This window comes from Neoarius graeffei, chromosome 26, assembly GCF_027579695.1.
Source record: "Neoarius graeffei isolate fNeoGra1 chromosome 26, fNeoGra1.pri, whole genome shotgun sequence".
In the NCBI taxonomy this organism is placed as follows: Eukaryota; Metazoa; Chordata; class Actinopteri; order Siluriformes; family Ariidae; genus Neoarius; species Neoarius graeffei.
Genome location: NC_083594.1, coordinates 54,217,224 through 54,244,977, shown reverse-complemented (window position 1 = coordinate 54,244,977; position 27,754 = coordinate 54,217,224). Strand labels below are relative to the sequence as shown.

The 27,754-nt window shown below is 42.4% G+C and overlaps 1 protein-coding gene across 1 annotated transcript in view; it reads left to right on the top strand.

Moving 5' to 3' along the window:
• Positions 1-27,754, top strand: part of cacna1da (calcium channel, voltage-dependent, L type, alpha 1D subunit, a) — a 137,723-nt gene that overhangs the window by 13,222 nt on the left and 96,747 nt on the right. Inside the window, exon 3 of the mRNA XM_060910246.1 lies at positions 25,869-26,008. Coding sequence (XP_060766229.1) covers positions 25,869-26,008 — 140 coding nt within the window. The remainder of the gene's footprint in view (positions 1-25,868; positions 26,009-27,754) is intronic.

The window sequence follows — 27,754 nt, the reverse complement described above, 5'->3', positions numbered from 1 at the left end:
GGCTCAACTTTGGAATGACGTGAATGACAGCCTTTGGGATTGGGAGAAGGGGGCGGGGCCTAAGTGTACCTGACTTCAACTCTTGTCTCTACAGCGCCAACACTAGCTCCAAATTTGACAAAATGGCAGAGGAATTTTGGTTTCGTTTCTCTCGAGCGGAAGGCAGTGAAGATTTTTTTTTTTCAGTCTGTGAGCAAGATTTGAAACAAGCATCAAATTCATCTGCTCTCATGTGCAGCAGATCCCCGACTCCGGTTTATCATCCGTACGTTTGTGTCAGAGGCTGAGGACAAAACGTAAGTGCAATAATAATGCTTCTGTAGGAAGCTGCTGGGCGTGGCAAACTCAAACTGTTGTTCGGAAAGAGAAAAACAAACACGAGACGACTCCTGGCAGGGCACGGTGTAAAAGCAGCTCCGCTTCCTGCAGTGCACAGTTCCTCCAGTTCTCTCTGCAGAACAGACAGTTCATCATTCTCACGCATTTTTCTCTTATTTCTCATTATTGTTGCTTCCTTATGAAAAATAACGACAGTCATGTGATCGACAGTTTATTTTGGTAAGAAAGCAGGATTTGAAGATCATCGATTCTGAGATTTTGAAAAGTCATGTCGCGTGTACTCGGCTTTATCGTATACAAAAAGGTGGAGTGATTTTTGAAATGCAGTTATTTTAATGTTTTTACTATTTCACCTCCTAATCTAGACTATGTACAATTATAATTTTTGTGATTTTGTTATTATTATTATTTAGTACGTACTACTATATCTGGAACGGATTTAATGCTAATCATCACATCATATCACAAACCTCAAAAAAAAAAAAAAGATTTTTACGCATGTTGCATCTCAGTCCAGTTTTATTTCATCCAGAATAACAGATGAGATAAAATCAGACTTGTACGGCAGTCCTCGAGTTCAACTCGTGCCCTAATTTTAAGGACTCGTGACTTGACTTGACTTGGACTTGAGCCCTGATGACTCGGACTCGCACATTAACTGCATTCGGACTCGTAAATTGGAGACGAGGACTCTGATTTTTTCTTTATTTTTTGTAACATGTCATAATAATTTGGCATAAGATATTTATAGTTAAATTAATAGAGTGCTTCGAGGTCAGCGCGAACCCAGCGGCGGCCATATTGGAAGTCAAAGGTCGCTGTGTCAGTGCATTGTTGTTGTTCAGCAAAGCAAAAAGGGGTGACAATGCCGAATACGTGCATCATTGTTGGCTGTAGTAACCGAGGGGAAAAGGGTGGCAAAAGCTTCCACAGACTCCCTAAAGTTGTGACTAACCCGGGAATTGCAGCACAGGAGAAAAGCGAGCGGAGGAGACGACAGTGGCTGGCTACCATTAACCGCTCAAATTTAGGACAACTTGACTGTATCCGGATTTGTTCTGATCACTTTGTGACAGGTAGGTTAAATTGTCTTGAATTTCATAGTTACTAAAATAGTTATTTTAATTTCATAGTTACCGGTAGCATCCAGTATGCCGGCTGTTGTGTAACCGTCGTTCTTTCCCTCAGTCTCATGGCCGCTTCAACATAAAACAACAGGGAAGCAACATGGGAGCAACATTCCCCAAGTCCAGCAATGCAGTTGCAATGTGCACACAAAATAGCATGTCTCTTGTCAACTATTATCCAGGGGTGTAGACTAGGCTGGGATAGACTCTGCGAGTGTAACACTTTCCCTCTGATCACTTTTGTCTCTCCGTCTTCAGCAGTCAACACCGACACATCGCAGACCCAACCGGACACAAATCTATCGTATGCTTCCATACTCTTGTAGTTCTGGAAATCCTTTAGTTCACAAAAGTAGTGCTCCATCACTTCACATGTCTAAATTCTTAAAAAATCCAAGCTTCTAAGCCCTCTAACGCGGAAACGAATCGGTGAATGTGTACTCTATGATGTGTACTCTATGAGCGCTCTGGAGCGAGTGACTTCCAAGATGGCCGCGCGGACCGCAGTGTTACTATTTTTAGCATCATCTCGGAGCACTCTATTTTTATACTAATTTTGTGCAAGAGAATGCACATTCATTCACCTGTTCATACGTCATGTTCAAGAACAAACTAACGTTAATGGCGCTAAAATGCCTGGAGAGACGCCGCTAGGATTGTCCACTTTGCTGATACAGACTTCTCGTGCAGCGGGAAAAAATGCGCTGCTGTGTGTTCCATACGTAGAAGAACTATCGAGGAGACGACGGGGACAACCTCGAACTTCAATCATCATTTGGTAAGACTCCACCCAGAGAAGGAAATGACACGCTATGTTCATTGCCCTGTTGATGGTGGGCGGGGCTTGTGTCGGACTCAACTCGGACTTGACTCGAAATTTGCTTTAATGGCTCGGACTTGAACACCGGGGACTCGAGACTGGACTCGGACTCGAGGTTTAATGACTCGACTCCAACACTGAATAGAATCAGGCTTGTCCATGTGCTCACTGATATGCTTTTATTTAAATTTAGGTTTGTTCCAACACTGGATGACAAAAGGGGACTAAACAGTACCTTTTAAGGTTATAATAATATTTTACAGGAGTACCCAGGAGTTCTGTATCTTTATCACAGGCCCTGGGGAACAGAGTGTACTTTTGAAAAGTACAGAATTAGAGCACCGGTTGTCCCTTTAGTACGGTGGGGAATATAAATGTACCTGTACCGCATCTTTCTGGACCTTTCTGACAGTGACTTTGTAGGATTGATGAAATTGACCAAAGCCTCACAGGATGGTGTTTTTTTGTTTTTCCCCTCAGGTGATGATATCAGAAAGAGCTGATAGGATAGCGTCTTGATTTTGTCTCCTGAGAGGTGATGCATCATAGTGACTCATCTCTACCAGTGTGCCATGTGTGTTTGTGTGTGTCTGCGTGAGGTCTTTGTGTTTTTACTCTCACTGTGTGACAGGTAGCATGAGGCATGAACACAGAAACATGGTCTCTTTGATTAAAGCCCTGGAGGTGAGCCGTGTTTACACCAGAGCTGCTCATATATCAGCGTGATGTCTGCCAGCACTGATGAGTCCATGGAGCCTTAATACAAGCTGATTTCATGAGCTTAATGATATATTTGTTGGAAGATTGTGTGTGTGTGTGTGTGTGTGTGTGTGTGTGTGTGTGTGTGTGTGTGTGTGTGTGTGTGTGTGTGAGGATAACGGATGGTGAAATGATAAATTCATTAGATATCTTCACAAGTGCTGTATTTTGGTTGCCCAGAAACCTAACAGGTGAAATACAGTAGTTCAGTCGAACATCACCCTGAATTATGACACAGGAAATTAGTGAGTTAAATGTGTTTTACAGAATAATGAAAACTTGAATTCCCGGGGAAGAGACGCTTCGGCACAAATGAATGTTCTCATCACAATGTTAATTTTAATAATGATCTTCATTGAGGATGCCAGCATCACAGAGTGATTTACAGAAGGGTCCTCAAAAATATAAATGAATTAAAAACTATAAAAGTGACACAATATAAAACATGAAAAACATATAATTAGTTGCATGGTTTACATCAACCCACGAAATTAAGTGTGACTGTGAATAAAAGTGAAGAACACAGGTCCGACCAATTAAAGCGAGACGGCCTTTCGATTTCATAAAATCAGTGAAATTTAGTTCGCGCTGAAATGTGGTGATTGTGATATCTGTTTATTTCTGTAATATCTCACAAAATATCAGGCCATTCTGTGGCTGGGAAGTTATTTAATTTGAGGGGATTAAAGCAAATAATGTGCATGAAATCGCTCGCTTGGTGCAGTCAAGCAGACAGAGGAAGTCCGTGTGCGCATGCGCAGGTTTACCTTCTTCTTCTTCTTTTGGGTTTTACGGCAGCTGGCATCCACAGTGTTGCATTACTGCCATCTACAGGTTTCCCTTTGAGCGTGCACTGACAGTTCCATCATTCTGTCGCTAAACGAACAGCTGATCACACCGAGGTGCTCGCTGAGCGCCCATATTTATTAGTTTGGTCCTGCGTTTCCTTTCCTTCGTATAGAACATAACGTCTTTTCTTCTCGCTTTCTTTCCGTTACTGTAGTCGCTCTTTCACGTTTCATTCGCACACTCACGCCCTCCATTTTTCTCTCCTGTTTCAAATTTGTATCCAACAATGTCTTGCGTGAACGGGGAAAGCCCACCACGTGATACATGATGTAGTATCTTGTATTGGGTCATGGTGAAGCAGGAAAAAATAGCGGAGAATTTAGGGACACGTGGAGATAAATTCATTAATTGTTCTTTTTTTAAAAAGTAATAAAATTGGAAGTCTGTGATTTGAATTCAGTAGCTTTCGGTCACTAAACAAAAATAATTGGGTGTCGGGAAAATTCTTTTTATGACCTAAACCTGAAAAATCTGAAAGGCAGTACAGCTTTAAATCAGCGGATTAGAGAGAGAGAGAGAGAGAGAGAGAGAGAGCGCGGAAAATAAAATTCTACAACTGAAGTACAGTAAGCTAAAAAAGGATTAACTTAGATTTCAAGGGTTAATGAAAATCACTCCACTAAAAATAATAATAAATATGAGAGAAAGAAAGGTTTTTTTCTAAAGAGCGAGAGAGAGACTATTTCAGCAAAAGATATTACAAAACTACTTGGCAGAGGCCTTTTTGAAACTTTCTTAATGATGTCACTTCCCTCAAGGACTTATTGAACTTGTTCCAATCATCTCATCTCATCTCATTATCTGTAGCCGCTTTATCCTGTTCTACAGGGTCGCAGGCAAGCTGGAGCCTATCCCAGCTGACTACAGGCGAAAGGCGGGGTACACCCTGGACAAGTCACCAGGTCATCACAGGGCTGACACATAGACACAGACAACCATTCACACTCACATTCACACCTACGCTCAATTTAGAGTCACCAGTTAACCTAACCTGCATGTCTTTGGACTGTGGGGGAAACCGGAGCACCCGGAGGAAACCCACGCGGACACGGGGAGAACATGCAAACTCCGCACAGAAAGGCCCTCGCCAGCCACAGGGCTCGAACCGAGGACCTTCTTGCTGTGAGGCGACAGCGCTAACCACTACACCACCGTGCCGCCCTTGTTCCAATCATCTACAACAAAATTTGTGGATGTCCACAAGCCCCAGTTTCTATTGGTTGCTGTTTTTCAGATATTACTGATAAATCTAGTGTTATAGTTGTGATAAGCCTGATTGAAATTAATTTCAAACTTATGCGCGAACAGCTGGTTTAGACACTCGTAAATGAAAGTCGCTGGATGTTCAGCGCGTCCGTGGCCGAGCGGCTTCCACTTCAGCTTGTTTGAGGCTTCCGTTCCTGACGAAAGAGAAGGTAAATCTAAAATTATTCACTCCACTTTACTGTGGAGAACTTGTGTTGAAGTTATGCCGGAAGAGCAGAATTTCCCCTTTTGCCCCAGATGATATCTGCATCATCGAAAATAGGCAAGATATAGCTGGACCATTCTCAGAAAATGTGACATTCAGTTTTAAACATGAAGTTTGTTTTTTCTCTAAAACCATTAATCCTGGCCCTCTATTATGCATTTATTTTAAGAAAGAATTTAACAGAGCAGTAAAAAAAAATGATTGAGACAACTTGTCTGCATTTGCAAAAATTTTATTTTGCCTAAATAAACCAAAATGTCATTACCACCATGTGTCTAAATAAGGATTAGTGAAATTTGAATGAAAATAATTCCTTTTTTTTATTTTCACTTTTCTTTTTGAAATATTACCTTTGTACCTTCATTTTTTATTGTGGAAAATATCATGATCTTTCAGTTTATTTTAGTTAGTGTTAAATTATAGTATAGCTAATCCTAGCACTGGTGGTCTCGTGGTATAATAATAAATAAATCAATAATAATAAATAAATCTGACATGTATGTTTATTCTGGGGCTGCACGGTGGTGTAGTGGTTAGCGCTGTCGCCTCACAGCAAGAATGTCCGGGTTCGAGCCCCGGGGCCGGCGAGGGCCTTTCTGTGTGGAGTTTGCATGTTCTCCCCGTGTCCGCGTGGGTTTCCTCCGGGTGCTCCGGTTTCCCCCACAGTCCAAAGACATGCAGGTTAGGTTAACTGGTGACTCTAAATTGAGCGTAGGTGTGAATGTGAGTGTGAATGGTTGTCTGTGTCTATGTGTCAGCCCTGTGATGACCTGGCGACTTGTCCAGGGTGAACCCCGCCTTTCGTCCGTAGTCAGTTGGGATAGGCTCCAGCTTGCCTGCGACCCTGTAGAAGGATAAAGCGGCTAGAGATAATGAGATGAGATGAGATCATGATCTTTGCTTCAACGGTTTTTGGTGTAGAGCCTAAAATATATGCGCAACAGTGTGTACTTTCTTGATGTCTTTACCGTTACCCAAATGGGAAAATCATGCTGTAACTCAGGGCTTTGACAGTGGAGGGCAGTGCAGCTACATGAGGAAGGACCAGGATGTTTAACAGCCATTTTGAAAAAAAAAAATCACTGGTGCATGAATGTTGGAATCCAGAATACTGATCAGGTAAATATGAAATTTTGAGATGTCAGGGAAATTAATGGTCTTTACCATTACCCCTGAATGATAAAGATAATGATGCTGCAAGTTAGTTAGCCATGTAGCAAGTTAGGATGGGATAATAAACGCATAATTTGTTTATTTTTTTTCTGCACTCAGTGACCCAAAAATGCCAAGAGATGTCTTTACCATTGCTCTATAGAGTAACATTAAAGACATTATGGGTAACTGGGCATTATTTTTTCATAATCTCTCTTGCTTTATGAATTCATGAAATATGCTTTTTTTTGTCTATTCAATATAGTTACAGGGATTAACTAAAATTAGTGTGTACAAATTTTTTTAAATGTCTTTAACGTTACTCGTCACATTTTCTGAGAACGGCCCAACTGTTAAAAAATAATATCTGGGTCTCGAGGGGTAAACGAGCTTTGATTCGCCTGAGATGACCTGGCCATGAGCTGTGATGTTCACATTAAAAATCCAAACAAACATCATTCATGTCCTCTTTTTTCTCTTCAACACTGTTTGTGTTTGAATTGCACTGCTGATTTAAATAAAATAAAAATCCTTGGTCGTTTGTGCAAGTAAGGAATAAAACATGTGGATGCATGCTGTGATGGTAAACTAATCAGTGATGGATGGTGTACGAAGCAGAGGTAATGTTGCAACCCTAAGTTGGTTATTTTCCTCAAGCTGCACTTTCCACGAGTGATTTATTCCTCTTCTCCCACAGCAATTTGTCAGGGATTTACACTTCCTGCTGTTTAGCCGAAGCGACTCATCCACCACCCGAAGAACCAGAGAACCCAGGCGCAGTCACACAGTCCAGCAAACACAAATCAGCACAAATCGCTCCAGGCTCTGCACCTGCGTCACCAGCAGGAGTTTTAATATATTAAAAGGCACAATACGGACCCATGTGACCCGCCGTGTAGTGAAATCTAATCAATAGAGAGCTATTTATTTACATTATATAACCATCGTGTCCATATCGCCAGGATGCTCTGCTGGGATGTGCTGGAGATAAAGAACCTGACTGTGCAGTTTAGGTGCCAAGGAGGACTCTGTTCTGCCCAGTCATCACGAGGTTTATGGTGTGTGTGTGTGTGTGTGTGTGTGTGAGGGTGTAGTTGAAATGTTGAGTCAGGTTACAGTACGGTTACTTTTTTGGATGGAAGTTATGTTTCCTGAGTGGATGGTTTGTGTGCGTCAGGCAGTTTTGTTGGAATGAAGTCACTAATAAGTGTGTGTGTTGGTGAAAAAAAGAATATGTACTATAAATCTTTGGAGCATAAATAAACTGTGATGAGTCAGAGATATTTCTGGGCTGCTCCGCCCCCTCACTCGCTCCCTCAGTGCTGATGTATGAATAAAACAGATGGGTGAAGGGCTAGACATCCGTTTTCTCTCTCTCTCTCTCTCTCTCTCTCTCAGCAGTGACAGCGAAGGCAGAAAATCTCTACACTGACAGATACCAAGTCAGGGAATTAGATTTCGCCAAAATGATTTCTCTCTCTGATCCCACAGCAATTTGCCAGTGATTACAAATGTTTATTTATTCCATATGTCATGCTGTGGAACATCCATGAAGCAAGTTAGTTCCTGTTCTCACATGTGCTGTAGCAGTCGTTCTGTCTCCAGCCTCTCTTTTGTCTCTCTCAAAGTTAACAAGACAAACGTCTTTGTCATGTTCCAAGAAATCGCAAAGAAGCGCAAACTCCTCTGTGCCAGAAAGCAACTGTCAGAGCTGCTGGTGGTGATTGGTTAGAAACTTCATTTACATATTGCATAAATTTAAATAAAAAGGTATCTTGTTGGGCGGCACGGTGGTGTAGTGGTTAGCGCTGTCGCCTCACAGCAAGAAGGTCCTGGGTTCGAGCCCTGGGGCCGGCGAGGGCCTTTCTGTGTGGAGTTTGCATGTTGTCCGTGTGGGTTTCCTCCGGGTGCTCCGGTTTCCCCCACAGTCCAAAGACATGCAGGTTAGGTTAACTGGTGACTCTAAATTGACCGTAGGTGTGAATGTGAGTGTGAATGGTTGTCTGTGTCTATGTGTCAGCCCTGTGATGACCTGGCGACTTGTCCAGGGTGAACCCCGCCTTTCGCCCGTAGTCAGCTGGGATAGGATCCAGCTTGCCTGCAACCCTGTAGAACAGGATAAAGCAGCTAGAGATAATGAGATGAGATGAGGTATCTTGTTTTGACATTTCTATCAGAACACAGAGCAACAGTGTGAGTTTTGTGGCGTCATTGATCCAAGACTACGTTCAGACTGCACCCTGAAACGACCCATATCCGATTTTTTTGCCCATATGCGACCTGTATCCGATTTGTTATTGACAATCTGAACGACACAGATCCGATTTTTTTCACATGCGACCCAGGCCGTTTGGATATGTGGTCCTAAATCCGATGCATATCCGTTATTTTCACATGCGACTGCAGTCTGACCGGACAGGTCGCATTCATGCGACCTACACGTCATCAACAAGAGACAAACGTCACTATTCTGCGTTGGCTAATCCCGCCTCTTTGGTGGAAAACAACAACATTTGTACAGTTTTCAGAATTTAAAGTGCCATTCCACCATTGGATGGATTCTTTGGCATAAAATACAATATATTTTATGACAACATGACTAGACAGAGAAATCTTTTAGCTTCAAAATGATATATCAAACATAATTTTTTGACAACGACAAGTATATTAATTTTGCGACCAAAGTCACCTACCCTTTTAATTTCCACGCGGTAGTGAAACGTGATGTCATCGGCAGGTTCCCCTTCTTGTGTACCACGTCACGTGTGACATGGCACAGATTATCAGCAATGGCGGATAGAACGCGATTTCCACTTGTCGATTGCTGTGCCGATATTCACCATCGACCGTCTCCTTTGGGCATCACTTGCTATTTTCCTTCGCTTCTTTTCCGAAGCTGTCAATCGCGTTCTATCCGCCATTGCTGATAATCTGTGCCACGCCACACGTGACGTGGTACACAAGAAGGGGAACCTGCCGATGACATCACGTTTCACTACCGCGCGGAAATTAAAAGGGTAGGTGACTTTGGTCGCAAAATTAATATACTTGTCGTTGTCAAAAAATTATGTTTGATATATCATTTTGAAGCTAAAAGATTTCTCTGTCTAGTCATGTTGTCATAAAATATGTATTTTATGCCAAAAAAATACATCCAATGGTGGAATGGCACTTTAAATAGACTTTTATAGAATTGATCAAGCTAATGGTGGATTTGGTAGGGACCTGGATGTTGATCTGTTAGCCTGATTAAATAAAACAGTTTCTATAACTGATTTATAACTTAAACCATCCTGTATTACAAGATTATAAGATTGTTCTGGAAATTTCCAGTAATTTGACACCTTCGGTCTCATTAGTCTGCTGCCCACATTAATCAGATTATTGTGTGAGTTCCGCCAACGCCACAAAAACCACATCGCCAGGTCTCGCCTCATCTCCATGCTTTACTTGCAAACTTGAAGAGTGTGCTTTTTTTTTTGTTTACGTATTACGTAGATGTGCTTATTACGTGTCAATTTGCGCATGTGGGACACTTTTGGGTCGTTTTCCGTTCATATTGGAGATCGCATACAAGTCTCATATAATTGGTAATGTGAACGGCCTAACAAAAAAATTGGATTTCACAACAAATCGGATATGGGTCGTTTCAGGTTGCAGTCTGAATGTAGTGCAAGTGTAGTTCTAGTGCAGCAGATTTCTCTAGCCATTCTCAAGGACGTTCTCCATTCTCGGAAAAACCTGAGTTGAGGAACATCCCATTCCCAAACCCTGGACATGAATATTGAGTTGCTGTTATAATGAGCTCCACTTTGAAGTCTGTGAAGGCTTTCCACTAGATTTTTGGATGTGGCTATGGGGATTTGTGTTCATTCAGCGACAACAAGGGCATTGAGGTCGGGCTCTGATGTTTGGTGAAGGTGTTCAGTTCAGTGGAGTTGAGTTCAGTCAGGGCTCAGTGCAGGACACTCGAGTTCTTCACTCCAACCTTTACACACCATGTCATCATGGAGCTCGCTTTGTCATGCTGGAGCAGGTTTGGGCCTCTTGGTTCCAGTGAAGGGAAACTGTCCTGTTACGGCACACAGAGATATTGTATACTAGTACAGTTGTGTTCTTCCAAATTTGTGGCAACAGTTTGAAGAAGAACCACATATTGGTGTGATGGTCAGGGGTGTACATATTTTTGGATATATCGAGTATGTTGTGGATGTTTGGAGCATCTCTTATTCACATCCACAGAAATTATCGCTGCGCGTCCATGTGGTGCAGTACTGTACCAGTGTAAGTAGTGGAGGCAGTCGAACACCATGTGACACCGCACCCACATGACTGAACAGACTAGTGTTGAATCAAACGCAGCTGGACTTGGGTTTAAGTCTCTGAAGACGTTTCACCTCTCATCCAAGAGGCTTCATCAGTTCACAGAACTTCAAAGACTGAAAACCAAGTCCAGTTGCGTTCGATTCAATTTCCTTGAGGGAACTAAACTAGCATTGTGTCTTAAATCCCAGACTTTCATTGTATTTAGTGTTTAGAATTTTAAAAACTCTTTCGGTCTGTTTTGTGCACCAGTGATCTGTATCTTCTCGTCCGTACTTTTCAAAGGGAGGTCAGAGTTTTCGATTTGAGTCGCAGCTCATGGTGACAATCACAACGACAGCGGAAAGTTTTCAGAGTGACGGAGCTCGTCAGTGTGTTTAATATCACTGTGTTTGGAATCACAAACGATTTTAGAGTTTGATTTGAAAAACCTGACCGTCGGGGATGTTTTGGCTCTGATGTTCCTGCTCGTGGCTGGTGCTCTTAATCGTCCAGATACATCATCCATAAGTGAGTGTGTGAACAGTGCAGTTCTGCAGTGAAGGACGCACCAGGGCAGGACTCGTATCAAATGAATGTTGCACTAAAATTTGTTCGTGACTTTAGCTGATGCAGGAAATTAATGGTGCAGATCATTTCAGGGTCTCTGACAAAAGAAAAAGAGTGTGAAAATGAGCCACAAGCTCTCGTGAATCCAGAGGTTCCCAGCTGTGCTACAGGTGAACTGCACAGATTTTCTCCTGTCATTACCTCAGAAATCCTTCTCTGCCACTCCGTCTGTCTTTCTTTCTCTTTTTCTCTCCCCCTCTGCCTCTCCATGTCTCCAGCAGCAGTCTGTCGTTTGGTCCAGTCTTTTATGGTGTGAACAAAAGCGCCTGTCTCTCTTACGGGTACACTGGGATAAGTGCTCCACTCAATTGTCACTAAATTGTTGGGAAAAGAAGGCCTGCAGCAACCAAAGGGCTTCCCCATGCGCACGCACACACACACACACACACACACACACACACACACACACACACACACACACACACACACACACGCGCGCGCATATGTCTAAGAACAGGACCAACCCTACAAACAACAAGCACTGCGTTGTCCGTTTTCTTTGTTCTGACTCATTGGTTCATTTGTTTGTCAGTAATTTTCAGTATTTTTGTAACCCAGCAGCACACACTCATATCAGTATGGGTGTGTGTGTGGTGTTTTTTTTTTAATATTGAGTGCAGAAAAGAGAAAATGGTCACAAAGAACAAGTAGAAATGCACTCAACAGTTTTTTCCTGCCTGCGGTTGCTTGTTTTCAGACAGCAAAGATTTGCAACGAGGCTGAAGCTCCTGAAGCCGTCGATCAGCGAGTGACATCTCAATAGGGGTGTTCACACGGCACATATTTGCATCGATGCTGCACCGATGTATTTTGTTGCGATATATCTTACACCAGTGTAAATTTTGTGGAGCGTTCACACGTCACAAACCTGCTTACTAGAGAGAAGCGTGTTAGCACCGGTGCAGCCCCACTTGTGTTCACACAGCAGTTTTTGCGACCGTGCTATACGATAGTAATAATGCGGAAATGAAATATGAGCATGCGTGAAAATGTACTTCCTTTTCCCGGTTGTCATGGCATCACCAAGCGCTGGGAAAACAACGTGGATGAAGACACCAGTGTTGCCAGATACTGCTGATGTTTTCCAGCCCAAAATATGTTCAAACCGCCAAAATGCACTTAAAACCTCCCAATCTGGCAACACTGGACTGGAAGACACGCAGTTCTATTGTTGTTGATATTCGCCATTTTGGAAGCGCAAAATACCAGGATGCAAATTATGCAATGCCCGTATGTAATCAACTCTCCTCACGCGTAGCGAGTCTACCCCGTAGCGTTCAGACGTCCCATTTTATATCGGTGCTGCCCCGCAAACTAGCATTTACTCCGGAGTAAATTTCTTAAACCACCTCTGTGAAGATTCTCAATCATCCAGGTCATAGTAAACTGTGGGTGGTAGAAAAGGGCAACTGGACTTGCCCTTCAAATATTGGATACTCCCTATTAGTCAGACAGAACTGAGGAAGCCTTTCGGACGAGAGGTGAAACGTTTTCAAGAATCTTCAAGCAAGTCCAGTTGCCCTTTTCTACCACCCACAACTTAAACCACCTCCCGAGCAGGGTTAGATTTGCACCGGTTTAAGCAGCTTTCAGGGGCTACACTGGTATAACTTTGTACCGTGTGAACGCTGTACCGGAGCAGCCCCGGTGCTACACCGGAGTAAAAGTTGCCGTGTGAACACCCCTAATGTCTCAAAATTTGAGAGCTGAATGAGAAAATGTTGGCATTGAGGGTTTTTGTGGGAAGAATGCAATCTGGCATGAATTCAGATTTAAGCGATAACATTTCTCCTTGGATGCTGTTTTAACAATATTCACTGAACCTGAGGCCAGTGGCGGCTCCTGAATTTTTTTTCGGGGGGGCAATTTTCCCCCGTTATGTCTACACGGACCGTAATGTCCACAGGACTGAAGTAAATTGACCTAGGTAGCAAATCAATTGGCCGAACTTGTTTTTGCCTGGTAAATTCAGATATCAATATAGACAATATTTCTTCTCTCCACTAGGTGGCAACACTAAACAAGTTAAAGGTGGCAAACTAAGGTAGCCTAGTAAACTAGACCCACCCGCCTAGCGGCCAAAAATATTTTTGCCTACGAGTGGCAAATATTCACATTTAGTCTGGCTTGCCAGGCTAAAACTAAGGAAGATTCATTGTGAAGCCTTCAAAGCAAAACATTTGGCATCACAATCAATTAATATTACATTACTCATTTATTTTCTCATATTTTTCCAGTATTCTATAAGAAGTAGACACAAATTCTTAATTATAAACATATTCTAATTTCTTCAATTCTAAAGAATGCAATTAAAGTGGCAGGATATAAATCCAAAACAAGTGTTTAAGTTTTGAAAAAGATGAAGAAAAGCAGAACCATCAAACAAACATGTACAGCTTAATTATGTGGTTTTTTTTTATATGGAATTGCACCATTTTAACAACAAATAATAATTCTAAATAAATTCTGCAGTTTTTTTCCCCAAGAATTCCTCCAGAAAGCCATGCCTTAAAAGGAAATTTAAAGTATTACAAGCATGTCAATGAACACAAAAGGCTTTAGTTATTTAGCTATATACACACAAGGTTACACAAGGTTTTGTAGTCAGTGCAACTTGGCTTAACAAGTTGGAAAAAAGGTAAGGTGCTGCTGGCTCCAATGAACACACACACTGTACAATATATAAAAACTGAAAATATGCTTAATTTACACCAAGTCAGAGAGAACTTGAGGCTACTGAAATATTCCAAGCATGGCAATGTTAAACTGCCATTGGTAAAACAAAAACATGGCAATGTTAAACTGCCATTGGTAAAACACACACACACACACACACACACAAAAACAACTTTTGCCTAGTAAATTCAAATATCAGATATCACTGTACCGTCTGCTGTGCTACTTCCAGGGTGGAAGAGAACGCAAGGGTAGCAAAAACGAGCATTGACTACATCACAGCCAGCTAGCCAAGTTTTCCGGTGGTACCAGTTCTTGTTAAAACCTCTTGAGTAGGTCTTCTCCCCCTTCGTAGACACTTGCTTGATGTTTAAATTCGGTCTAGGAGGTCCTAGCTGTTTGATTGCCGTTTTCTCCTCATTGGTACGACGACTAAAGGGAACTTCTTTCAGAGACGCTATCGTATTGTTGCACTCAACACTCGCCACCATCTTCATAGAATGTTCACACATTTCCCGTGCAAGTTGCGTTTTCCATCCCAAAATTATGTTCAAAACCCGCCAAAATGCACAATCTGGCAACACTTGCGTGGCGCAACAGGCGTATGACGTAAGCACGCTGCTTGTGCGAGCACATAAAACCTAATAGAAAATGCATTGGGAGCAGGATTTTCGAAAAAAACGTACGTACCATTAGTGTCAATGGGAGATTTTGGGGCAAATCTGAACCTGACAGAAATCACCCCAAAAGGGCGTGGCTACACCAGGCGCGACCTTAGCCTGATTGGACAATGACATTACTGTTGCCGTGGTAGTAGGAGTAGATAAAAAAAAATCTCCCTCCCTGTTTGGGAGTGCGTCGCCCAAATCGCCCCTATTAACGAGCCGCCAGTGCCTGAGGCCGATCGTTGTTTTAGTAGAAATACACAGCTAATTATTTTAAAAAAAAGTATAAGAAATGTTGTTGCAAATGTAATGCGTGCAGACTTGTTACTTATCTACACCGAGTCACACAAAATAATTTGTTTTGAAATCGATAAAATAAATCGCATCCGACCTGACCTTTGAATAGTTTTAGACCAAACTTTGGAGCATCTTTAGTGCTTTTAGGAACAGCGTTTACTCTCATCATTTGTAATTCTTCCTCACTTACAGTGACGATGCGATCGGCCGCCATTTTGCTGAGTCGCTCGAGGTGATTATCGAGAAATAAATAATCTGAATCTCTCGACCAATCAGACCACACGATTTCCTATAATCACCTCCGTATTTATACTAATTGCTGTTATCAACACGACTGATAGTAAAGCAGCAGTCAGCAGGTCGAGTTCATCACTGCGAGCTTCACTCAGGTGACGAGCTTCAGCAGAATCCTGTGATTCTGTCAAATTGGGCTTTGGTTCTTGAATAAACAGAACTCATCTCGACTACTTTCAGTCTTTATTCTGAAAAGATGTTATGCTTCTTTTGTTTCATTACATTACATTCCTTTCCATGGTATTTATCAGACACTCTTATCCAGAGTGGCATACCGTACAACGAGTGCAAAAGTCAGGTACACGAAGTGCTGAACTTCTAGACAAGAAAGTTCTAGTGCCAACTGAACAAGTGACAGCAATACCGAGTGTAATATTCTGTTGAAGTAGCAACACTCAAACAGCCAAGGAAACAAACCAACCATATAAAAAAGTACAACTAAATAGAGAACTCAAACAGCTACCCCAGGTGAGACCGTACACAGTCTGGCTTGGTCGAGACCCAAACACAGTGACACAGTGGGCAGGGAAGAAGGGGAGAGGTGCAGCCTGAAGAGGCGAGTCTTCAGTCTGCGCTTGAAGGTGGTCAGGGAGTCGGCAGTTCTGACTTCAATGGGAAGGTCATTCCACCAACAGGGTAACAGCAGTCTTGAGTGGGCAGGGCAGGAGCAGAGAGGAGGAGGGGCCAGGTGACCGGTTGTAGCAGAGCGAAGGGATCTGGCTGGCATGTAGGGGCGGATCAGACTCCGGAGGTATGCTGACCCCTTGAGAGCCTGGTACGCCAGTACCAATGTCTTACATTTGATGTGAGTTGCGATAGGTAGCCAGTGCAGGTCAGCAAGCAGCGGGGTGATGTGGGAATAACGAGGGAGGTTGTAGACCAGGCGAGCTGCAGCGTTCTGGATGAGCTGCAGGGGTCTGACGGCAGAAGCTGGAAGGCCAGCAAGGAGAGAGTTGCAGTAGTCCAGATAGGAGAGGATCAGTGCTTGGATCAGGAACTGAGTAGAGCAGGTGGTAAGAAAAGGGCGGATCCTTCGGATGTTGTAGAGGAGGAAAATTAAATTTCTCTTTCAGTTTATTTTCTCCTGTAATCACATTTTCACTCTCACTGGTGTCTGATGTATATTCAGTTCACTCTTTTGCAAAATCAACGAGTCTGTTGAGTCCTTTCACTGAGAATTTATGGTTTAAATTGATTTATTTATTGCATTTAATTTATTTATCTTGCACCTTTGTACATAGCTATGGAAGAAAAAAAATTAAGAGACCGCTTTGAGTGGTGATCCGCATTAAAATTGGTCTTTGTTTTTTTCTGGACTGATGGATATGTTTTGTGGTTTAATTTAAAAGACAAAAGACGGAAGACGGAGTTATTTTGTGTAGCGTTGTGGTAAAAGCCTTGCCTCTGGTGGTGGAGGTTGCTGGTTCAAGACTGGCTTGTTCTAAAAGTTGGTGTGGTGAAATGTGGGTGGTTGAGGAGAGTAAATGGTGGTGTGAGGAGGGATTGGGGGAAGAGTGAGTGATTGACTACCAGGAAAAAAGGTTTCACAGTTTTCATTTATTAAAAAAACCCCCACACCTTTAGCTCCTTGGTTAACCCCTGTCCTTACACCACCTCTGTTTTTCCCTCAACCTTTATCCCACCTCTCAGCCAGCCCTGGCTTTTCCTTCCTGCCCCTTGCACCTCAGCCACTCTTATTTCACCCCAGAGTGCTCCACTGTTGCTATTCAGATGCTGCTTCATAGGTCTCTGACTTTGCCACAGCTCTTCTGCCCCAGGGTGCTCTGCTTTTGCTACTCCTTTGCCCTTCATATTCCACCCCATCATGCTCCACCTTTGCCACTCATCTTCCACTCCAGGGTGTTCTGCCTTTGCCATTCGTTCCACACTTTTGCTGCTCATGCTTCACCTCATTGTGCTGCAGCTTATCAGTGGCTTTCCAACCTTTATCACTCATATTTTGGAGATCCAAGTGTAGTTTGAACCTGTTACCTCACCACCCAAAGGCAACACTCACTCTATTGAGCTACAGGATCTCATGCTTCTGTCTGCTTTTATGGTATTTTTCTTTTCATTTCTTTTTTTTAAACCTTCATCCCAACCTCATGCTGCAGCAAAAAGAAGGCCTTGAACAAGAAGTTTGTTTCAAGTGTTATTTGAACCCATCACCCAGCTACAGCTCTCAGCCAGTTGCGTGTAGAGAACGTTTCACTTTTGGTTTTCTTTGTCTCAACTTTTTTTTTTTGCTAAAGCAAAAATAAGGGCTTGAACTTGTGCGTTAGAGACTATGACTCTAATCCCTGCACCACTCCAGCCCCTGTGTACTTTGCTTATTGGACTTTTGTCTTTAAAAAATTAAGGCAACATGCTGATGAGTGTTTTTTTGGATGAGGAGTTGGTTCATTCTGTTCAGCTCTCAAAAGATGGTGTTCCACAGACAGCACTCACCACAGCCTCATAATTTCTCCTGGTCACAGGAAGCCAACGTGAGTGAGTGGTTGACTGACTGGTTGGTGCACTGTCATTTGGATTGTCTCTTGTTTAAAAAAAAAAAGATTACAAATGAAAGCATGAAGAGGTTCATGTTTATGGGTCTTTGATGAATTAGAATTAATATAAACAAAATGGGGGCGACACGGTGGTATAGTGGTTAGCACTGTCGCCTCACAGCAAGAAGGTCCGGGTTCGAGCCCCGTGGCCGGCGAGGGCCTTTCTGTGCGGAGTTTGCATGTTCTCCCCGTGTCCGCATGGGTTTCCTCCGGGTGCTCCGGTTTCCCCCACAGTCCAAAGACATGCAGGTTAGGTTAACTGGTGACTCTAAATTGAGCGTAGGTGTGAATGTGAGTGTGAATGGTTGTCTGTGTCTATGTGTCAGCCCTGTGATGACCTGGCGACTTGTCCAGGGTGTACCCCGCCTTTCGCCCGTAGTCAGCTGGGATAGGATCCAGCTTGCCTGCGACCCTGTAGAACAGGATAAAGCGGCTAGGGATAATGAGATGAGATAAACAAAATGCAAACCCTGGGCTTAACCCAACAACCTCCAGCTTTAAGAGCTGTATCTCTAACCACTACACCATCAAATGATACAGGAAGGGAGGTGAATATTGCACTTTTGGGTGAACAGAAAGCTGAACAACAGGAACTCAAGAATGCAAAAGAACTGATGGTGGTTTCAGCACTCGACATGTCACCAGCCAATAGTCCACCCATCCTCCTTCCATCTTGGGCAAAGTCCGACATGGATTATGTTTTGTTTTTCATGGCTTAAGTTAGCCAAAGTTATGATATAAATATTTTAATTAAATGCTGGAGCATGAAAGAAAGCCAACACATGCCTTTTCAGTTTCACAGTCTGCCACACTTCATTACAGCAGGACATTGTTTGGCATCTTCATTCACACTTTTTGCCATCTGAGACACCACATGGTCTCCAACCTTTGCTGCTCATCTTCTGGAGACCGGTCCCTTCTTCAACACCAACAATTTTGCCCCTCAAAGTATTTATTCCTCAGATCCCACAACCTTTCACTTCCTAGAGGGGCAGCTGGGAGTCAACCCAGCAACCATTTGAATAAGTGGGGAAGATCATCTCATTGTGCCACCAGATCTCATGCAGCAAGACTTTCTTAGAGGGCTTTTCACTTTTAATCTAGAATTAATGCAGAAACGCGAAATAAAAACCAGGGATGCTAGCTTTCAGAAATCACAACGCTAACCATCACACTAGAGACAACTCCGCAAGTTAGGGGATTTTTTTGGAATTTGTCTTGTCGTGTCTCTTTCTGGTCCCTTCCAGCATGTTTTTGTTTGACTAGTGATCACGATAATTCAGCAGCTTGGATACCTCGAGAGAAACTTCCTGCCAGACAGCAGAGTGGTGTTTCGTCTGTTTCCTCCAGCACTTTTGGGTGTGTCATAGTCTTTTCTAAAACATCATGTCTGACGTATGTTTCACCTCTAGACGGTGCTTCTTCTCCAACCAGAGCTGACAGGCCATATTTAGGAGATATTGTTTACGCAATATTCATTTCGTATCACACAAAAAATAAATCAACAAACTGTAGCTTTCTGCAGGATCTCGCAGCTCGCTGCACAGCGGCTCCCACTCGGCCACGCTGCAGCTGTCCTATAAATAAAAACGCCTGCTACACTTGTTTTCCTGTTCACATCCATCCCGAGTGGAAAAGATTCTGAAGCATCTGGGCCAAATCTTCGAGGTTCAGAGAGAAACTCACTTCATCCTGATTTCACCTCAGATGTTTAATTGCTCATGAGCAAGGCATCGTCTATCATGATGTCATTAATATTATTGATAAGAATGTTTGTTTGGTCGTGTTTATTGGTTTGTTGTCCTGGATTTAAAGGAACCGCCGCCCTGAATGACTGGTATATTAATCTTTAATTAACATGCAACGTTCCTGGATGTGTCTATGATTTATTTTACAACCCTGATTCCAAAAAAGTTGGGACAAAGTACAAACTGTAAATAAAAACGGAATGCAATGATGTGGAAGTTTCAAAATTCCATATTTTATTCAGAATAGAACATAGATGACATATCAAATGTTTAAACTGAGAAAATGTATCATTTAAAGAGAAAAATTAGATGATTTTAAATTTCATGACAACAACACATCTCAAAAAAGTTGGGACAAGGCCATGTTTCCCACTGTGAGACATCCCCTTTTCTCTTTACAACAGTCTGTAAACGTCTGGGGACTGAGGAGACAAGTTGCTCAAGTTTAGGGATAGGAATGTTAACCCATTCTTGTCTAATGTAGGATTCTAGTTGCTCAACTGTCTTAGGTCTTTTTTGTCGTATCTTCCGTTTTATGATGCGCCAAATGTTTTCTATGGGTGAAAGATCTGGACTGCAGGCTGGCCAGTTCAGTACCCGGACCCTTCTTCTACGCAGCCATGATGCTGTAATTGATGCAGTATGTGGTTTGGCATTGTCATGTTGGAAAATGCAAGGTCTTCCCTGAAAGAGACGTCGTCTGGATGGGAGCATATGTTGCTCTAGAACCTGGATATACCTTTCAGCATTGATGGTGTCTTTCCAGATGTGTAAGCTGCCCATGCCACACGCACTAATGCAACCCCATACCATCAGAGATGCAGGCTTCTGAACTGAGCGCTGATAACAACTTGGGTCGTCCTTCTCCTCTTTAGTCCGAATGACACGGCGTCCCTGATTTCCATAAAGAACTTCAAATTTTGATTCGTCTGACCACAAAACAGTTTTCCACTTTGCCACAGTCCATTTTAAATGAGCCTTGGCCCAGAGAAGACGTCTGCACTTCTGGATCGTGTTTAGATACGGCTTCTTCTTTGAACTATAGAGTTTTAGCTGGCAACGGCGGATGGCACGGTGAATTGTGTTCACAGATAATGTTCTCTGGAAATATTCCTGAGCCCATTTTGTGATTTCCAATACAGAAGCATGCCTGTATGTGATGCAGTGCCGTCTAAGGGCCCAAAGATCACGGGCACCCAGTATGGTTTTCCGGCCTTGACCCTTACGCACAGAGATTCTTCCAGATTCTCTGAATCTTTTGATGATATTATGCACTGTAGATGATGATATGTTCAAACTCTTTGCAATTTTACACTGTCGAACTCCTTTCTGATATTGCTCCACTATTTGTCGGCGCAGAATTAGGGGGATTGGTGATCCTCTTCCCATCTTTACTTCTGAGAGCCGCTGCCACTCCAAGATGCTCTTTTTATACCCAGTCATGTTAATGACCTATTGCCAATTGACCTAATGAGTTGCAATTTGGTCCTCCAGCTGTTCCTTTTTTGTACCTTTAACTTTTCCAGCCTCTTATTGCCCCTGTCCCAACTTTTTTGAGATGTGTTGCTGTCATGAAATTTCAAATGAGCCAATATTTGGCATGAAATTTCAAAATGTCCCACTTTTGACATTTGATATGTTGTCTATGTTCTATTGTGAATACAATATCAGTTTTTGAGATTTGTAAATTATTGCATTCCGTTTTTATTTACAATTTGTACTTTGTCCCAACTTTTTTGGAATCGGGGTTGTATCATGAAATGCCGATTTTTTTTAACATCTTTCTTCAACATGTCAATCTGTTTTCACTCTGGTTCACAGTTTCCTACATTACCCACAATGCTATGTGACAACCTGCTCACAGCAGTGGAGTGGGATCTCGCTCTGGTGCTTCATAATAACCAAAAGAGAGCGATGCAGCAGCACTTTAGTCCTTTAGTCCGTCCTGGTTTCACATCTGTACATTCTTCTTCTACACTCCACTCAAACAGATCAGCTTCCAAAGCTTCAGCATTCACACTAATTCTGCCACTTTGAGTCCAGCATTTGCTCCAAATGCCACATTTTTTCTCCCATTTTTTTTTTGTGCCGTCATATCATTGTGATATCCTTGCAGCACACGACTGATAATTTCTCACAGGAATAAAAAAAAAAAAATCTGCACCCGAATCTAAACACCAAATATTTCAGTGTAAACATGTTTAATGGAGGTGTATTTAGTTACAGTAATGCTCCTGAGATCACAAACTGACGACTATATGGATTTTTTTCTTTCTCTCCAGCTGCCGAAGATCCAGAGTCGTCTCAGGAATGCGGCACACAAACCAGAAGCGTGTGTGAGACTGTTTAGTCAGGCTTTTATCTGGCGCGTGAGCAGGATGTTTAATTTTGATTGCTGTCGGAGTTAAGCAGGTCCACGAGGAGCCGTTTTACTCCTGAAACTCCAAAGGCTGTGCAGTTTGAGCAGATGGTCGGAGAATTAGTCCCCAAGAGGAATGCGTGTGCGTGTAATTGTGCACACGTGCATGCATGTGAACATGGAAATGTCATTTTGTAGGTCGTGCATGTGTGTTTCTGCACTGTGTGTCTGTGGTTTGGAAATCTGGTGCTTAAATGAGACATAATATCTCAATATGTGTCAGACAGGATGTTGAGCATCTCTTTCACTCTCACTCACACACACACTTTCTCAATAACGGTTAAACCAAAAACCAGCCTCTTCTCTCACACTTGTACACAAATTCACACTTTGGCCGGATGTGTGTTACCACATACATCCGTGGCAGCAGGACGGCGGTTTAGAACATGACCACGTTCCTGTCATATGTATATATGTGTGTGTGTGTGTGGCTTTGTATCGCAGGCTGTTTTTGCGCTGGTTTGTTTTGCAAATGTGTGTGTGTGTGTGTGTGTGTGTGTGTGTGTGTGTGTGTGTGTGTGTGTGTGTGTGTGTGTGTGTGTTATAAATCCAACCTTTAATGTGATAAATTATAGAATGCAAGGTAAAAAAATAAAAATAAAAATAACCTGTCTGTGTGTTGCTGTTGTAAGAAAATAATCAATGCCATGGCGTGGTGATGAAGCTGCTGTAACTGAGTTCCTGTTGCCACGCCAGAAAGGATTGTTTTCCAATAACAGCATGCCACACAGTGGTTTATTCTCCTTACACCACAACAGTTTTACACCAAGGTGACATTTTGCCTGATCGTTCGCGTGTGATGTCCTGCATGCACTGTAAAAAAAGAATAGTTGAGAATACTTGAAATTTCAAGGCAACCGTCTGCATTAAGAATTTTATGTTTTGCCAACGATGTGCCCATGATAATCCAAACTATGATAACACTGTTATCTTTATTAAGAATTCTTAATTAAGTCAATTTTCAATTCCTCATTCTGCCAACGTAGATTTCTCTTTTTGCTGAACAGTGGCATTCACAGTAGTACAAAAAGGCAATTGAGGTTATCACAATTTATCATTAACCTATACATGCCTTTTTTCATTGTTCTACACAATTACAAAACTTCAATAATGTACAATAAACTTCACACTTTTTTCACCTTTATTGGATAGGACAGTGTAGAGACAGGAAATGAGCAGGAGAAAGAGACGGGGAGGGATTGGGAAATGACCTTGGACCAGAATTGAACCCAGGTCCCCGGATTTATGGTATGGCGCCTTATCCACCTGAGCCACTTTTTTTAAAAACTTTATTTCAATAAGCACTTTTGAACAAAATCAGGTATTTGTATAATTACAGCGCATGCCTCCTGAGTTCAATCTATTTTCCGTCTTTTTAAGCATGAATAGGTTACATGGGGTTTCATTTCTTTAATCAAAACATGGCCCTTCAGTACTTGAACTTGGTTTCACAGGCCAAGCTACAGTGCAATAATAAGTGCACTTGTAATTGGGGCGTCTTGTCATTCTAATCTAGCTGCTCTGAAACACAAGCTACATCCATGTCAAAACACTCATGTTTAAGGGGGGGGACATGGCCCTTCTAACTGTTAAGCTGCAGATTGACTTAGAACATGACCCTGCACAGCCTAAATACACACTGGCTGGTTCAGAACATGGGCCTGCACAACTTCAACCAGAGAGAGAACCACATTGCCCAGCTAGGGTGACCACCGACATGAGTCTGTGAGTTAGGACACTTGTGTCCAAAAGTGAGGACAAAGGCCCTAAAGTTAGGACACCGTCGCGTTACGGGGGGGTAAGAAAAACTTATAAAAAAACGTATGAAGTCAATATATATTTATTAACTTGGAACACCTATCAAAAAGAGAAATGTGGAAAATGATGGTCAAGACCATGTCAACAAGAAACAAAACATCACTGTAAAGTCACTGTAAAGAGTTGTGTCCATCTATAGACACTGAAAAAACAGTCTTTGCCATGCCATAGGCCAACATATTTATTCACTTGAAAATGACCATCAAAAAGAAAAAAAAAAGAAAAATCGAAAAATGAGTCAAGAAACATGTCGGCCTCCTGTCATTTAGCCTGCTATACTGGCCTCGGCTTATCCACAGGAACTAAACTAAAAACAAAACATTGTTGTGTTCATTTATGCTCATCCAAAAAATATCAAAAAGAAAAACATGAAAAATGACAGTCAACCATGTCATTTACATTTGGCCTATAACCTTGGCAATACATTTGGCATTCTCTCTGTGGCGGTCTGTGTCTGCGTGTCTGTCTATCGCACCTTTCCCTCTGCTCCCCACATCAGTGTCAATGCGACAGAGCTTGCAGAAGGCGAAGTGTTCTCCTTTTTGGCTCTTGCCGACAAAACGATGCTCTAAGCACCAAGCATTTTTAAAGGATGTCTTTGGTTTCGGCATGAGTATTGTTCAACAGCACGCGTGCCAACATTCATAGGTTTTTCCGTACAAACATTCGCACTGCGCGCGCAGCTCGGAGGAGCAAAAATCAGTCAAACGCGTGAGCGCAGCTTCTGAGTGACAGCAGCTTCCAGCCAATCAGAGGCTGCAGAGGCTCCATCAGCTGTGCGCGCAGCACGAATGTTTGTATACGAGAAATCCCTGTAGGCTATCTTTGCCTGTATGTCATCGCAGAATAGCAAGTGTAAATAATGGGCGGGGATTTGTGACGATTGATGCAACGGTGGCGGCTGAGGGTCCGAAATGAGGACAAAATGTAAAAAGTGAGGACGCGTGACAGACGTCCGGACAGACGGCTCTAAAACCGGACTGTCTGGATGAAATCCGGACAAATGGTCACCCTATGCCCAGCCCTTGCATTTGGGAGAGGAAACCCCGTGTCCTGGTCATTAAGAGCATGCGCTGAATAAACACCTGTGGCAATTATGTATTTTCAATTCAGATTATTCACTATTGTATATTTACACATCATTGAGGTGCACCCTATCAGTTTGATGTGGATTTTTCTGTTCGTTAATAATTATTCATATTTTCTTGTCCATTCAATTGTGAATATGGAATTACTTGAACAAAGCGTAATTCTATTTTTTACAGTGCAGCTCATGCAATCCTGAAATCAGCCTGAATGCGGAGCGTATGGTGTCCAAACCAGCTGAGTGTGATCCCTCTAGAGTGAGGTTTCGCACTTCACACTGATAAACATCCAGACTGGATCAAGTTCGCAAGGACAGACTGACATCCAGCAGGAAACACACTGACGCGCCCTGATGTTTTGTTGCAGGAGATGAATGTTTTTCATCGTGGAAATAGCAAACTAGGAGAACTTGGAGAATATATTCTGTCCATTTCTGCTGAAATGTTTAAACAGACAGTGGAGGAGAAGCACTAAAATATCTCAATGTCGTCCTTTGTTTCCTGTCTTCTTGCATAATACAAGCGTCGACAAACAGCATCTCCTGACCGTCACGTATAAAACAATATCATTTATTATTGTGAACGTTTCAAGTGATCACCACTGTTCTGTGTTGGATAGAGGAGGAAGCTGCAGCGTTAGATCAGACACGTCCTGTTCAGAAGGAGATGTGACGACAGCAGGCGTTTAACGTGACTTGTTTTGGTGAAATGTAAAGAATTCTGCTCTGTCTCGCTACAACCTTTGACCGAAGTATCATTTCAGGAGTAATCTTGTAACTTAGGCTCTCATATCCCAGTGTGATAAAAGATTTAGTCATTATTTTAATTTATCTCAATGTCTTTTTTCTTCCATTTCTCTGTATTCCAGGAAACAGTTGAATATGCCTTCCTCATCATTTTTACAGTCGAGACCTTCCTAAAGATCATCGCGTACGGATTAGTCATGCATCAGAACGCGTACGTCAGGAACGGCTGGAACATGCTGGATTTCGTCATCGTTGTCATTGGGTAAGCGTGTCCCCTCGTTCTGCTGCACTTCAGCTGGAGTCACTGATCACCGTTACGCTGTCTGTGATTGCCGCTTCGCTCAAAAGGTGTCTCTTTTGCATTAAAAAAATATCTGAATATTTAGCATAACAGATCAAATACAGGAAACGACAGAATACAAGCAGCAGAATAAACATCTCATCTCATTATCTGTAGCCACTTTATCCTGTTCTACAGGGTCGCAGGCAAGCTGGATCCTATCCCAGCTGACTACGGGCGAAAGGCGGGGTTCACCCTGGACAAGTCGCCAGGTCATCACAGGGCTGACACATAGACACAGACAACCATTCACACTCACATTCACACCTACGGTCAATTTAGAGTCACCAGTTAACCTAACCTGCATGTCTTTGGACTGTGGGGGAAACCGGAGCACCCGGAGGAAACCCACGCGGACACGGGGAGAACATGCAAACTCCACACAGAAAGGCCCTCGCCGGCTACGGGGCTCGAACCCAGGACCTTCTTGCTGTGAGGTGACAGCGCTAACCACTACACCACCGTGCCGCCCCAGAATAAACATACATGTCAGATTTATTTATTATTATTGATTTATTTATTATTATACCGCGAGACCACCAGTGCTAGGATTAGCTATGCTATAATTTAACACTAAATAAAATAAACTGAAAGCAGGATACATCTTTTATTAGATGCGTATAATCAGAAGACACATCGTCTGACTTTAATTATATTTCATACGTATTTTGTCCTATTGTTAACATTCTGCCTGTAAATTTATATGATTTATTTATTATTTTTATACCACTAGACCGCCAGTGCTAGGATTAACTGTGCTATAGTTAAACGCTAAATAAATAAACTGAAACTAAGAGTCGATTTCCAAAAGTCAAGATCCAAATGTACAGTGCAGAGATTCTGTAAAAGAAAAAAATGAAACAAATCACTGAAACTTTCTCAACACTCTCAGGTTTATAAGACGGAAGGTTTATCTTGTGCTTTGATGCGCTGCTGCACTTCTCCGTCTCTGTTTCTCTGACTGCAGATAAAACCAGAACCACCTCCACGATTGTTTTCTCTCAGAACTGCTTTATTCCTGAACACGCCTTTTTCTTTAATAATCAACAATCTGTTGACAGTTTGTATAAAAATGAGACGTTTTTCAAAATAGTGGACAGGCTCAGGAAAACGACAACTTCATCAGGATGGAGACGAAACTGAAGACGACATGCTGCTGATGAGATCAGAGCTGAGACACAGCGGCGAGTCGTTTATGCATCATGAACAGCATGAATATACTTGACCAGGGTCAGGGTTATTTACATCGACATGTAAAGTAAGTAAAGTAAAATTGATTTGTATGGCGCTTTTCACAGACAAACAGTCACAAAGCGCTTTACAATGTATCAAAGACAAAAACAATAAGAAAGGAAAAAATAAAAATAATATAAATAAACAGTAAACAATAGCAAGCAAAACAAACCTAATAAAAAAGGTATAAATTAAAACAAATTCAAAGACAAAGTGGACCCAGTTGTACAATAAGAAAAGCAAATAACAGATAAAAACAACCTAGCCAAAAGCCTGTCTAAAAAAGTGTGTTTTTAATTGGCTCTTAAAAGCATTTAAAGAAGGAGCGAACCCGAGTTCAGCAGGTAAGTCATTCCACAACCTGGGGCCAACCACTACAAAAGCACGATCACCCCAAGTCCTAAGGTGGGTACGTGGGACAGACAGTAAGGCCAA